The 13474-nt window shown below is 48.4% G+C and overlaps 1 protein-coding gene across 1 annotated transcript; it reads right to left on the minus strand.

Moving 5' to 3' along the window:
- Positions 1-581: 581 nt before the first annotated feature.
- On the minus strand, positions 582-13387 carry cdc45 (CDC45 cell division cycle 45 homolog (S. cerevisiae)). Its single transcript, XM_088935641.1, has 19 exons — positions 13185-13387; positions 12397-12456; positions 11029-11121; positions 10233-10370; positions 9791-9941; positions 8970-9024; positions 8098-8146; positions 7926-7987; positions 6833-6883; positions 6614-6733; positions 5909-6040; positions 5383-5481; positions 5100-5261; positions 4580-4718; positions 3921-4004; positions 3534-3652; positions 2372-2448; positions 1735-1801; positions 582-616 (listed from the first exon to the last, which is right to left on the minus strand). Exons 1-18 carry the CDS (start codon positions 13233-13235, stop codon positions 1737-1739), a joined length of 1707 nt encoding a protein of 568 aa, XP_088791767.1. The 5' UTR covers positions 13236-13387; the 3' UTR covers positions 582-616; positions 1735-1736.
- Positions 13388-13474: the final 87 nt, after the last annotated feature.

Here is a 13474-nt window from a genome sequence, read left to right on the forward strand (position 1 = left end):
GAAACCGCATGATTTCTGTCCCCGAGTCCAGAACTTTTACAATCCTATTGGTAAACACCCCCCCCCCCACAAGGAGTGTCAGGAAATACAGGGGGGGTATTATAATTGCAGTCTCACAATAACAGTCCTCATCCTCAAGTGTTTGTAAATATTGAATTCTGAATTCCAGACGTTTTAGGTATCAAAGAATTTAACCCATAGTTTGACTTCAAACGGTATAATTGAAGTGATTTTGTAATTGCAAAGGTTTTGGCGTCATAGATAAATTTGATAAAGCCAACAAGTTATCATTTCTGATTTTGATGAACATTTAATGAGAATGCCTATTGTTGTTTCCGATACCCTAATATTGAAGTATTAGAAATAATCTAGTTAATCAACAGCACAACAGGTGGCTGTAATATGGACAATGACAGGACATGTGGTTTTATACTACACAGCAATTTAGAACTTTTTACTTTTCAAAGATTAAAAGCTTAACATATTTTATTCTCCAATATGCTACACGTACACAGTATTTACAATGGGTTACACAAACAAAACATAAAAATCAAGTCTACAATGTACATACAAAACTGGCACCCAACTGTACAAGATCTTCCCCCAGATTTGAATCCTGAAAAAAAACAAACAAAACAAAATGCATAAAATATCACCTTAAACTAGATATAAATTTTAGCCTTGAACAAAAATCCTCAAAGGCACTGACACCCAAAGTCAACCCAGCAAACAACTTCAGAACACGCCAGAGCAGGCCTGGTTCGGGGCAGAACGGGAGACCTGTAGTCCGAATTTCTCAGACCGGTTATTAAATCTTGCAATGGAATAAATTAATTGATGTTACAGGAAAAAGGATACAAACTTCAAATTAAGCAGAAAAACCGTGAACTTTGTTGGAGGCCTGTGGTCTTGCCATGGGCGAGAGCTCCCACGAACTGTGATGTCGCCCTTCCTGCTCACTAGTCACTGTAATGACTGATGCAATGTGATTCACGAGTGAATAAGTACATAATGTGCAGCAGACATCTCACTGCAGAAATGTCCCAACATGATCTGCAGTCAGAGCTAACAAGTGAGCAGTATTTGTCGGCAATACCATCTCGGAGTCAAGAGAAATATTTCTATTGGATTAAAAAAAGATGTATTCACAAGCCCTGCTTGTTTACAATGTAATTGGGCCACAACACTTCTCAGGAAGTCTCGTTGCCTCGTTCTGAATGACAGAACATGGTGCTGTGTGTACCTGGAAATTTAATCCAATTTGTGATGTAAATTGGAGGTTTTACAAGTTACTGTGTACATTTTACTTTTACTGTGGTTTGAAATGCACTCATCAATGCTGATTCTTGCTAACCCTGCAATATAAAGATAGAATTGCAGCTCCCTTTTAAACCAGACTGATGTTGGTGGACCAGTAGGGGGCACTCTTCCCTTTGCACCAGAGTTTTAAAGCCAAGGCCCCAGTATGGAGACAGGGCACACTGTACTGTAGGAGGTGCTAACCTTTGGGCAACCCATTTAATTGAGGCATTGAACTATCATTAAAAAACTACTAGCTGTTCATAAGAGTTTGTAAGGGTGTTCTGGCTGAATTCCAGTCCAGTTTGGCCACTCTGAAGTTCATCCATAATTTACTAAATTAGTTCCCTACCCCCTCTCCTGATCAGCTGTGCAGGGGGGGAGGGCAGACACTCGGGGACAAAAAGCGCTGTATACTAACGCAAGCCTGGTCACCTTCACGACAGGAGTGTGATCAGCGCATCCAGGAACTTGCTTCTGTCTTCGGTCTTGAGCTCGATAACTGGAACACAGACAGAGCACAACGTTGTCACTGTATATTCGTGGCCTGCGCTCGAGCTGCTCAATTCACAGCCCCCCTCCAATGCACGCGAGCGTTTCTGTTAGCGTCCGGCCAGGCTACTTCTATGCTGTAGATGTTGGGACGAGTAATGAGTTAGGCCAAGGCCGGACAAACTGATTCTTCTAAGCTTTTGTGCAAACTCAGAATTTGTGCTGGCAAGAGACACACCCCAGTGGTCAGAATGCATTGACCTGGTCTGTTCAGCAAGGGAATAATGGCAGTGGCCTGCCCCCTAGTGGTAAATATCGGCCTTGAATTACTTGTGATGTTCACAGATTTCACTGCCGAGTCCAGAAAAACAGGTATCCTGAGAGACATTAAAAGAAGCAAAAAGAGTATTGGTACCAGCAGCATTTGTAGTGGCTGTAATGCTTCTTAGCAGAGATTTGAATAGTTCAATCACAGATCTGTAAGTACTGGATTTTTAAGAAGCCAGAAGCAGCAGGGAGTATCTGAAGGAACCCAAAAACATTTCAAACAGAAGATTACAAGTTAGAAGGAAACGCTCACCGGACGTGTCGAACTGGTCGTGCAGAGTCCTGGAGCCGGTGCTCTCCGCGGCCTTCTCGAACGCCCTGCCGAAGAAGCTGCATCGGGGGAGAGGGAGAAAGGGACGTGGGTGAGCCAGCGGTCTGTACAAGGGAAGGGAAACTCCGATTCCTGTCGGCGCCGCAGGGAACGCACACAGACCAGAGGAACTGAACCTCTAACGATCTCGGAGCAGAGGGGATTGAAGCAGAGGCTCTAAGGAACCATTAAAAACTATTCAGACCCAGTTGCCAGTCATCCCAACTAAACATCACTTATAAATATAAATAATCCTTACACTTATATAGCGATTTACAGGTAAAGGGGATCCCCTCCACCCCCACCAGTGTGCAGCCCCACCTGGATGATGCGCCAGTCCGCTCCCCACACACCAGCTCTCAGTGGGGAGTAGAGCAGAGTGATGAAGCCAGTTCACAGATGGGGATTATAAGGATGTCCTGATTATGAAAGGCCGAGGGGGAAATTTGGCCAGGACACCGGGGTAACACCCCTACTCTCTTCAAGAAAAGTCCTGTTTTTTTACTAAACACAGGGAGTCAGGACCTTGGTTTTACGTCGCATCTAAAGGACGGCGCCTTTTTACAGTACAGTGTCCCCGTCACTATACTGGGGCATTAAGACCCACACAAACCGCTGGGTGAGCACCCCCTACTGGCCCCACTAACAGCTCTTCCAGCAGAAGCCTTAGTTTTCCCAGGAGTCTCTCTCCAGGTACTGGCCAGGCTCCCACCTGCTGAGCTTCAGTGGGCCGCCAGCTGGGAGTCACAGGACAATATACAGTAGCTGCTGGCTACGTCTCCCACGCTTGCTCACTTAGATAAAACGACAAATCTTCGGAACACAGGTGGAAGTTAAGAAACTGCATTCAGATCTGATGACGGACAGAACTTCTTCACATAACGGAGTCATGGCAGGTGTGCTTGAACATTAAGTACCCTGCTGAGCCACTGAAGGCAGCTCCCTGGGATTAATTAAGCAGCAGCACGATGGCATCCTGGGATCAATGAACTAAGGAGCATCAGACAAGCAAAGTGGGCCAAACAGTCCCCCTGGAACTGGGGCCCTTTGTGCTCCCGAACACAGAGCTCTGCCTGCCAGAGGGCACACCTGCGCACCCACTTACTTCTTCTTGTCCGAGGACTCTGAATCCGGCGGGATGCCCACGACGATCACAGTGCCCTTCTCCACGTCCAGCGGGGCGGCCATGATCAGCGGCAGGAGCTTACAGCGCTTGTTCCTCGTCTGCCGGGCAGAGAGAGCCGCCACTGATGCAACCGCAAGGTGAATTTAGAGAGCAACCCCCCCACTCCCTTCCCACCCCCCTACAGCTCCACAAAAAAAAAAACAAGGATCCGTCACCCAGAGTGCTTAACTGCTGGTATAAGGATGGCAAAGACGCAGACGGCACAAAGCCAAAGTGCTCCAAGAGGCAGGAGAGGGCGATTAACCGGTCCGGCTGGGCACGTGCCGATGAACACACCCGCCCGCCGATCCAGGGTGCCTCACTCACCGAGCGGACGAAGGCCTTCAGCAGGTACTTGCTGAGCAGAGTCAGAGACAGGGGCTTGGAGAAGAGCTTCACGTCTGGGGTCCCCTGAAGCACAGAGAGAGGGGAAAAAAAAAATGAAAACGCACTGCAGAAACCCAGACACGGCGATCAGGAAAATCAGATCGGCAAGACCAGAAAAAAAAAGACAGGTTGGGGAGAAGGGAATAGTCCTGTCCCTTGCTTGCAGGCACACCAGCACTTGTTCTCTTATCACACCCTTCCTGAAGCCCCCCCCGTGATAGAAACACACAAACACTTGCAGCCTTCATGTCAACAGATGGAGGAGAGGAACTCCTTTGTCCCTCTCCGCAATCTCGCTCCAAAACAGTATAAAATAATTCTTATCTCTGAAGCACCGCTGTGCTGTACTGTTTGCTGGGGATGTCTGTCCTTTTGTTGTCGTGTTGGGATTCTGCTGTAAGGGACATTTCCACCAGGGGGACAGTAAACCCTGAACCGAACTTTCTTCAAGACCACAGCACCAATCTCTCGGGCCCTCAGTTTCAGAGGGCCTTCTGATTTAGCAGGATGCTCATAGTTGACAGTCAGCCTGCAGTCAGTGAAGCCAGTTCCTGAGGACTCCAATAGCCTCTGCTCTAGGCCCGAGCGCTGGGCCTCACCTCCATGAGGTAGCAGTAGAGGAAGGGCCCCTGCGAGATGATGAGGTTGGTGCAGATACAGCTGGCCACCGTCTGCTGCACCGCTATGAGCTTCTTCTTCCCCAGGTCGATGCCCTGGTGCAGCTGCTCGATGTTGCTCCTGCGCCAGGGAAGATAAAAAACAACAACAACGCACAATTACGAATCCCACGTCCTCGAGACGTGCGATTGCCGTTCTGAGGTATACTTCAAACTGACGGAACGGGGGCGGGGGATAAAAACCCACACTGTGCAATTAAACGATTAGGTCACGCCACAGCTGACAGATCTTCTTAAGTCTTCTAGTTTCCTGGCTGTGCTTAGACACTGATGTTCACAGCAACTGCAGATGTGCGGCAGTGGCCTTAGACCCTCTGAGGAGTCTGAGCACATGTGACGTGAAAGCATGTACGTTTCAGCGACTCGTTCTGATGCGGCTGTCAGCAGAGGGAGACGGAAATATAAGCCAGCACGTGGCGGGGCCAGGGTCCGAGCTGCGTACCTGGACAGGCAGTCCAAGGCCTTGATGAAGCTGTCCGTGCCCTTCTCGTCCCCCTCCACGTTCTCCAGCAGCGCGGCAGCGGCGTGGACCACGTCGCCGGCCAGGAACTTGTTTTTAAAGCCAAAGTGGACTCCGAAGGTCTGTATCCGGATATCCTTCATGCTGGGGAAAGAAAGGGAGGGAAAAATAAACGCACCTCGGGTCAGTCAAGGCTGCTCGCAGCCCCTGGCCTTCTACGTCGGCTGAGAGCACAATAAAAATCCGGGGAAAACGAGGCCGCTACCCGTATTTATTTGAAGACTCTTCGATGACCTCGCGGAGGTTCTCCTTGATGGAGACATCCATGGAGTTAAACTTCTGCCGCACTTGCTTGAGGGGAAGGCTGTGTGTGAGCGAGAGAAACGCAAAAAAACAGAATTAAAACCAGATTCATTCAGAATTAAGCCCCCCCCCCCCCCCTTCTCCCCCTTCCCCGGCTACGCCCCCTACACAATGCTCGAACGCCGATGACATGAACGAGGCTGAAGACAGAGGCTGGGTCACTGATGACCCAGAACGCTCCTTAATTTCAAAAGCTCTGAAAAGGAAAGCCGCACAGTTGCGGGAGTTATATTAAAAAAACAAAAATCAATCACACAATGACTACAAAGCGTCCTTATACAGCAAAGGGTCTGTGTTTTGTTAAGGTGCATTCATCTGATCTCTTGAAACAATGGGGGGGGGGCAAAAAAAGCAAAATCTAAGCTTGTCCATCACATCGGACGTTGCTCTGCAATATTAAGCAGTCTGGGGGCGCGCGGCACGCTCACCCCATATCCGCCAGGAACTCCTGCAGCTTCTTCTGCCCGTGGATCGACCACAGCTTGAAGCTGGAGGAGGTGTAGCAGGAGTTGCAGATGCTCTCGTACAGAGACCAGTGCTGGTACAGGGCCAGGCGCAGGCTGGGAGACGCGGTCAAGGAGGCCAACAGCGGCACAGGGCTTCCAGCACGGCGCCCGTCAGGACGCGCAGGGCGGAGAGAACGGCAGCACTCAACAGAGAAACCCGGTAAACCCGCGCTTAATTAAGTGCTGGGGTGCTGCACATGACTGAGGTGTTTCAGTGCTACTTGTAGAATAGGCATCTTACATCTGGGGCTGCTGTGACCCCCTTTTATTGTTTTACTGTACTTTTCCCCCCCATCCGTGCTGGCGAGCTGAACGCAGGGAAAGCATGAAGAAAATCAAACCACAATCAAAAGAAATGTTTTACTGTTCCTGACAATTTCCCCATGTATGAAGTCCAAATGGTCTGAAATGGGAAGTTTAACTTCTGTCTCGGACGCTTATTAAAATTGGGAGTCTCTCCACAATGGGGGAAAAGTTGGCGCATTTAAACCGTTCCACTGGAGTGCGGGACTGGAGCGAAATTGACATTTTAAGGGTCAGACTCAAACGGTTAACCGCGAATAAAGCTGACGAGGCCCTCGCGCTGACCGGCAAGGCTGTGAACAAACCCCCGCCAGGGAAGGATACTCGTATTCGAAAGAGATTCGCATGCAGTCGATGGAGAGGGAGTTCTCCTCGTCCTCGTTGCGATGGTTGTGCCGGGACACGTGCCGCTGCAGCGTCGCCACATCGGTCACGTACTTCATGCTGGAAGAGACCGAGGCCGCCATTACCGACCGGGGCGGATGAGCGGGCAGCAGAAACAAGAAGAAGGAAAAAAAAGAAGGGCAGCCGAGGCCTCCTTACTGGGGTATTCTGTCGTGCACCCACTGGTCCGTCAGCCCCACAACCGACCACCTGCTCGAGAAAACAGACAACGTGGTCACCCTCGAATGATGGTCGTTAGCAGCAACAGTATGGCCAGTCGCCATTGACGAGTGCAAGCTAGGCGGAAAAACAACTCTTTGAGGACCTACAGTTTAGCCAGGGAAAAAAACCCTGGTCCCTAGGGGTACGAAATCTCGCTCTCGCCTGCCCCTGACAAAGCGTCCGTTTCTGCACAGCTCCCTGGGCCTCGCCCTCCCACGGGCTGGGTGGGGGAAACGGTGAACAGTCCGAACACGGGGTCAGTGAAGACTTCCACCCCCTGTCGCTTCAATTAGTGTCTTTTAGAATGAAGTGGATTGAGAGTAATGATGAGCACAACTGCAGTATCTGCTAACTGCACGGTATTCTTCACATTACTCCTGTCCTGAAGTTCTCGCACTGGCTTCCTATCTGGTTTAAGGCTGTGCATGGCTTGGCAGCAACCTCAGTGCCTGTCTGATTTATCTTCCTACTCCACACCTCACAACTTTCACTCGTCTAATTCTGGTCTCCTGTCTGTTCCCCAAGCCCATCTACACTCTGTGGATCATGGGCCCTCCTCCTGCTGTGCCCCAAATATCTGGAATTCTATCCCTAAGGATATCTGAGAGTCACTTTCCCTGAGCGCTTTCAGATTCAGACTCAAAACCTTCTTCTTTAGAAGGGCTCTTATTTAATTAATGTTTGTGTCTGCCCCTGTGCATTTTCTACCACATGCAAAAGCCTTGTTTTTATTGTACTAACTTATCTCCTATCATTGTATTTTTTCTTACTATAAAAAGCTTGTGTTAAAGGCGCTATACAAAAGGAAGTTTATTATTACACGGTTTATCTGCTCTCGCATCTTCTTTACGAATTTCCCATTTTCCCCGTGTTCTATAAGATGAACATATGGAAACCTCAAAGAGTTAAAGACGGGGTCTCAAGAAGGACGTCAGTAAATGCCACCTAAGAGCCCTTTGAAGCTACTGGTTACAAAGTCCCAGAGCTCTTCCCTGTGTCCACGTGTCCACATGGAAGGTCAGTCACTCACCAGAGCATGTCTTTGGTGTCCTTGGACATGACCCAGGCAAGCTCAAACATCACCATCGCAGACTAACAAGGGGAAAAAAAACAGAGGAGCTTTAATGCTGAAGGAAACCATCTCCTCTGTGAATATAAAAGACTTGTTTCCAAGCAGGCCGCAGTCCTCGGTAAACACTTACTGATGTTCCATGGTACTCGTACTGCTCGTAGTCAAACAAGATCTCTCGCCTACGAAGAAAGTGGAAAAGAGGGTTAAAAAGAAGCTGTAGCAGTGCGATGAGTGGAGGGTGCTGTACTGTACTCCTGCGCTGTACAGCACAAGGTGTCTGCGTTTGTGCATGCTGCGATAAGTAAAGCAGGAAGTCAGCACACTCAAGAGGCATTACCTTGCACTAAGCTGCGTAATCCCGGGTAACAGTTTAATGGTGGACATATGACTTAATTAACTGCCCTTTGTGGAACAGCGCAGTGCAGTTCTTGAATGCTTTAAAAAGTGCTCCAACACTAATGGGCTGAAAAAAGATTCGTTTTCAGCCTTGAATGGAGAAGGTTACGAGGCCCAGGGATGCGAACCAAGACACTGAAAGAGCTGACAGCTCACAAGACGTCTTCGGAACCAACCAGAGTGAAGGAGTGGAGCAACACTGAAGTGCATTCAGAACGGAGAACAGCAGACAGTCCTATACCCAAAGGGTTGTGGGAGCAGGGAACACGCTACTCAACCATGTGGTGGCGTCTTTCAAGAATCCTGGATGAGACTCTGGGGTCAGTTTGCTAAATGGCCTCCTCATTTGCAAGTTTTCTTATACTGTATTTTCCTACTTAAGCTTTTTTGTAATCACTAGCAATTTTATAATCTTACTATATTACATATATATATTTTGGCTGAAGCTTTCATCCATTTGCACCAGTTTGTGCACCTGGGTATCACTGGAACAATTCTGTTGCAGTACTTTCCTCAAAGGTACAACAGCAGCGTCTCGCCTGGGATTCGAACCCAGAACCCCTCCTCCACACTGCCGCCCCACTGACAAAAAGCTTAGAGACCCACCTGCGAGCTTCCCACTCCCTCCTCTCCCTCTGCCTCTCTATCCTCCTCTCCAGAGCTCCCTGCAGAGGAACAGAGCAGCGCGTCACAACACAGCCCACAGACCCTCAGGCCCACAGTCAAGTGGCAGCTTTCTCCGCTGCAGGAGGTCCACAGGCAGCAGGCTGGGTCACTCCATGTTCAAACCCAGCATTTCAAGGCTTCTTTGACTCCTTCCACCTTAACTCTTACTTAGCTGATGTATTCAATTAAATTTAATCCCCGCCTGTGGTCTACAAGAGGGCAATATTTATACATTAAGTCCTTTACCTTAAATTCAATCTGTCGAGCTGTACTATCTATACTGTCCACGATAATGCAAGATGTTTAATGGAACATGCTTCGAGATGGGAGATCTTAATTTTAGTACCTAAAGCCATGTGCCAACTGGAATAATTTTCTAGTTTTAACTGACCCCTAAAAGCTTGGTACAGGATGCGCGACTGTGGCGTTAACGGAAATGAATGGAACAGATGTGGAAAAAGAAAAATAGGGGTATTATTTTCCGGCTTCCCATACAGTTTGCCTTCTTGGATTTGAACCTTTATACTCAGACAGGTCACTTTTTAAAATCACTGGTCTTCCTCTTCTAGAGGCAGGGGAAAAAACGACACAAGAAATACAAGAACAAAATCAAGTTTCTGAAAGAGGTTTTACATGACGGCGTGAACAGCAGGACAATGCCCAAACGGCAGGCACGCAGACGGAGACCTGCCACCAGATGAAGCCGAGTTAGCCGTCTCTAAAAGTAAAATCGCCACCAAGGAAGAAAAGAACGAGGAAACCTGCCTCCTCGAAACGCCTGCGCTTCCCAGAAGGTTCGGAGCCTTCGTCGCTCTCATTCCCGGAGTCTTGCTCGTCCTCATCCTCGTCTCTGAAGATGTCATCGTAGGCAGGGATGCCCAGGTCGTCGTCCTGCCTGATGAGCAACTTGATCTGCCGGAGAGCAAGGGGCGAGAGGAGTGGGCAAACAGCAGGGACGAGGCAACGCGCTTGGGAGGCCTCAGTATAAACACACCGAAATCTAACAGGCTCATTCTTTTAAAATCCTGCACAGGAATGGGCTAGAAATCACACTGCCTTCAAACCTCCGCTCCACAGCCTGGAGCCTTTGAAGGGACAGCTCAACGGAAAGCCCAGCAGCTCAAAGGCCCTGCTCCAAACTCAGACCACTTGCGGGCGTCACCGGGAGACGGTGAGACGGGAGACCCCGCCCCCCGGCCGTACCTGCGCGTCGTTGTAGACGTTGATCACGTCCACAGGCCTGTGCGTGTCGCAGATGAAGAACACGGTCTCCTCCTCCGGCTGCAGGGTCTCCAGCAGGTCAGCGTTGGCGCCGCAGTTGATCAGCACAAAGAAGCGGAACTGCGAGGCAACACAACGACGAGGCTTGAGCAGCCCAGGGGAAAAACTCAAGACATCAAAGGCCATGCGTTTGGGCAAGGAACGGGCTCCAAATCAGGATTCAGGATCTGTGCGACCAGTAAAATTCTGACTTTTTAAACACATTAATGAATGTTAGTGATAAAAATGAATGTACTGTAGGTGTTTTATGTATTTTTGGGCTAATGCTTTTATCTAAAGTTTTTCAGACCTCAGCTCACAGCTATGAATCCTGTGACCGCACACGGGGGAGAATAAGGAAGTCAAGGCAGACTCCTCCCACTTCCCCACCTTTGAGCCAGTTGGGATTTAACACATTACGCATCCCTCATTGATGGAAAGGGGCGCTGTTTTACAGACAGGGTGACTAATCCCACCCAACTGTACGTGCTGCTTGAGGAATCGGCTGGCGACGTGACCCACATTCGAACCCAGGATCGCAGGAGCCACAGTTAGTTTTATTACAGTTTATAGACAGGTTTCCTCCCATTCATCCTTTACAAAATGTCAACTTCTGGTGCAAAACATCCAGGAACAGATACCGCCAGAGAGATCCTCAACATCCCGCTTTTTTTAAAAAGGAGAACACAGTAAATGCGACCCAGTCCTCAAAAGCTCAGGCTTATGCCACGATCCTGACCTGCTCCTTGTGCTCCAGAAAGGCTGTCTCCAGGTCCTGCCAGCCCCTGACTGGCACCAGCGTGTACTGAACATGGTCACAGTGGAACAGAGCCTGAAAGGAAAAGGGGCACGCAGGTCATTTTCTCGTTAAAGACCTCGTGACTGGGAGGTTCCCCACTCAGGTCCCGTGTCTCAGCCACACAGTTACTACAGTCTCCCCCCCTGAGCAGGGCACCGAATCGCCCCGTGCTCCGTCCTCCGGACGTGGCCTCGTCTGGAGATCCCGTCGTCAGCGACAGCAGCCTGGACGGGAGGTGGCCGACTCCCGACCTGACAGCGTCCGCTGAGCAACTCGGTAACATCCTCAGTGTGGAAACAACTGGACTTTTGGAGAAAAAAAGTGCAGGATACCAGCTGCTCAATAACGACATCCAGAGCCACAGCATCAGTGACCGCGCAGGCTGAACAGAGTCTGACTGACCAAGGAACTAAATTTACTTCCCGACTGATGAAACACCTCCATCAGCAGTTAGGGATTACGTCAATAAAGACCCGTCCTTATCATTCACACACAGACTGACGGGTTGAAAGACTTAATCAAACTCTCAAAAACATGCTGAAGAAAGTTTGTGTCAGACACCGAAAAGGATTGGGAGACCCTTTCTTCTATTTGCATTTCGAGAAGATCCGCAAGGCAACAGTGACAGATCACAGATCCTACAGCGGGCGATATGCTGGCTCAGGAGTTGGCCTGGGATCCTCAGATTGAACGGCGATGACATGGCATTATTTGTCCAAAACCTGTAACTCATTCCCAGTGCGGTTCGTTTTGCATCCAAGGAGACTCTTGGGTTTCCAGCTGTCCTGGCCCGTTATTAACAGTTAATGGCTCACTCTGTGAGGACTAGCACATCCCTGTGCACGCTTGCGTGATAACAACTGACATACAGCCTCTGTGCTTCTCAAGTGAAAGAGATCAGACTTGCAAAGTTCAGTGTTACAGTACCCAATTACTGCACCTCACTGCTTTAATAAAGATGAACTAAATCGATACTCTTGGACCTCGCCTTTCTTTCCCTGGGCTTTGAATCCGATTTCGCACAGGTGCACTCAGAACGCATTATTAGAGCATGGATTGCCAGATCTCTAGATCATAGATCTCCAGAGCCATAACTGGACATCCTTGATCTGGGATGTCAGCAGGAAAAGCAGTAGCCAGTATGCAGCTCCTTTTATATAAAGCACGTTTCCTGACGAAGGACTCTTTCGCCCCTATATGCAAGTCGGCAAAAAGGTTTTCAAACAGGCTCTAAAGAGGATAACGTCTACAAAAACACCTTGTAGAGGACTCTTCTCACAGAACGCTCCTGCACTCTTAAATACGCACCTGCAGTATTTTACAGGCGCACAGCGCGTCAATGTCCGAGGAGACCAGGAGAGCGACCCTCTGGAGAAACAGAGAAAAAATGTTAAATCTGTGGCCGAGCTGAGCTGCACATGCGGCTGTCTTCGGGCCGGCCTGGTGTGGGCCCCGAATAAAGAACCTAGACCTCCTATTCTTGACTATATTGAGAAAATACGAGGCTACACCCGTCATTACGTTTCTATGCACTGTATATAATGGAATAATAATGCTCTGTAGCAAGTCAGCTTGATGACGGATTGACTTTGACAACGTCAACCTGATCATGGGACAGGCACTGATCTAACACAGAAGACAAAACACTTGAAAAAGGAAAAACAACAATACAATATAAAGAAAATTACAGAACATATCTTCGCATGAAGCGACGATATTTTATTAACACCTACAGGTGTCATATGTAAACACTCACACGGAACACGAAGGTAAATAACACCAAACACCTTCCTTCTATTAAAATAGAAAAATAAATTGCTCTCTCGGTCGCCTGTGTTTAAACTGCCGCCCTAAAAAGAGAGTGCAACATTGTTTTTCTGTGGTCGAGTTATGACAACCCCTGATAAAAAAGGCAAACTAAGTATCCAACGTCTGCTAAAACACCCAAGTATAAATATGGAACTCCTAAAGACCATTAACTGGCACTAATACCCTTAATATCTCTCGAATTCGTTACACCGCATTAAAACGAAACCCTCACGTTTAATAGTGTCTCTTCGATAATTCAGCACTATGACACAAAGGGATCTTTTTACCTGATTCACAACAACATCGTAGAACTCCTTCCGAATATCAGACACGAACATTTCCGAACCCCTTTCTATCGACGACTAGGAACAAAAAAATAAAAAAATGACCTTTTAAATAGATTAAAAATAACTCGTACGAACGTATAAATTGATTTAAAATACACCAACTCCGTCAGAGAGATACAGAATCTTCCGTTCCTTGTTAAAAACCTGGCGCCAAATCAGTTTGATGGACCCCTGTTTCCTATTGGCTTGTAACAGATCGATATAGCCAATCAGAGATAAGATCCTTCAGA

Source organism: Atractosteus spatula, chromosome 17 (assembly GCF_055471065.1).
Source record: "Atractosteus spatula isolate fAtrSpa1 chromosome 17, fAtrSpa1.hap1, whole genome shotgun sequence".
In the NCBI taxonomy this organism is placed as follows: domain Eukaryota; kingdom Metazoa; phylum Chordata; class Actinopteri; order Semionotiformes; family Lepisosteidae; genus Atractosteus; species Atractosteus spatula.

Excerpts from the sequence above, each read along its gene's own strand:
- cdc45 (XM_088935641.1), bottom strand. The coding sequence starts at position 13,235 with ATGTTCGTGTCTGATATTCGGAAGGAGTTCTACGATGTTGTTGTGAAT. Across the intron at positions 12,457-13,184 it reads ACGATGTTGTTGTGAATCAG|AGGGTCGCTCTCCTGGTCTC; the intron begins GTAAAAAGATCC and ends CTGTTTCTCCAG. Across the intron at positions 2,449-3,533 it reads GAGTCCTCGGACAAGAAGAA|CTTCTTCGGCAGGGCGTTCG; the intron begins GTAAGTGGGTGC and ends CCCCCGATGCAG.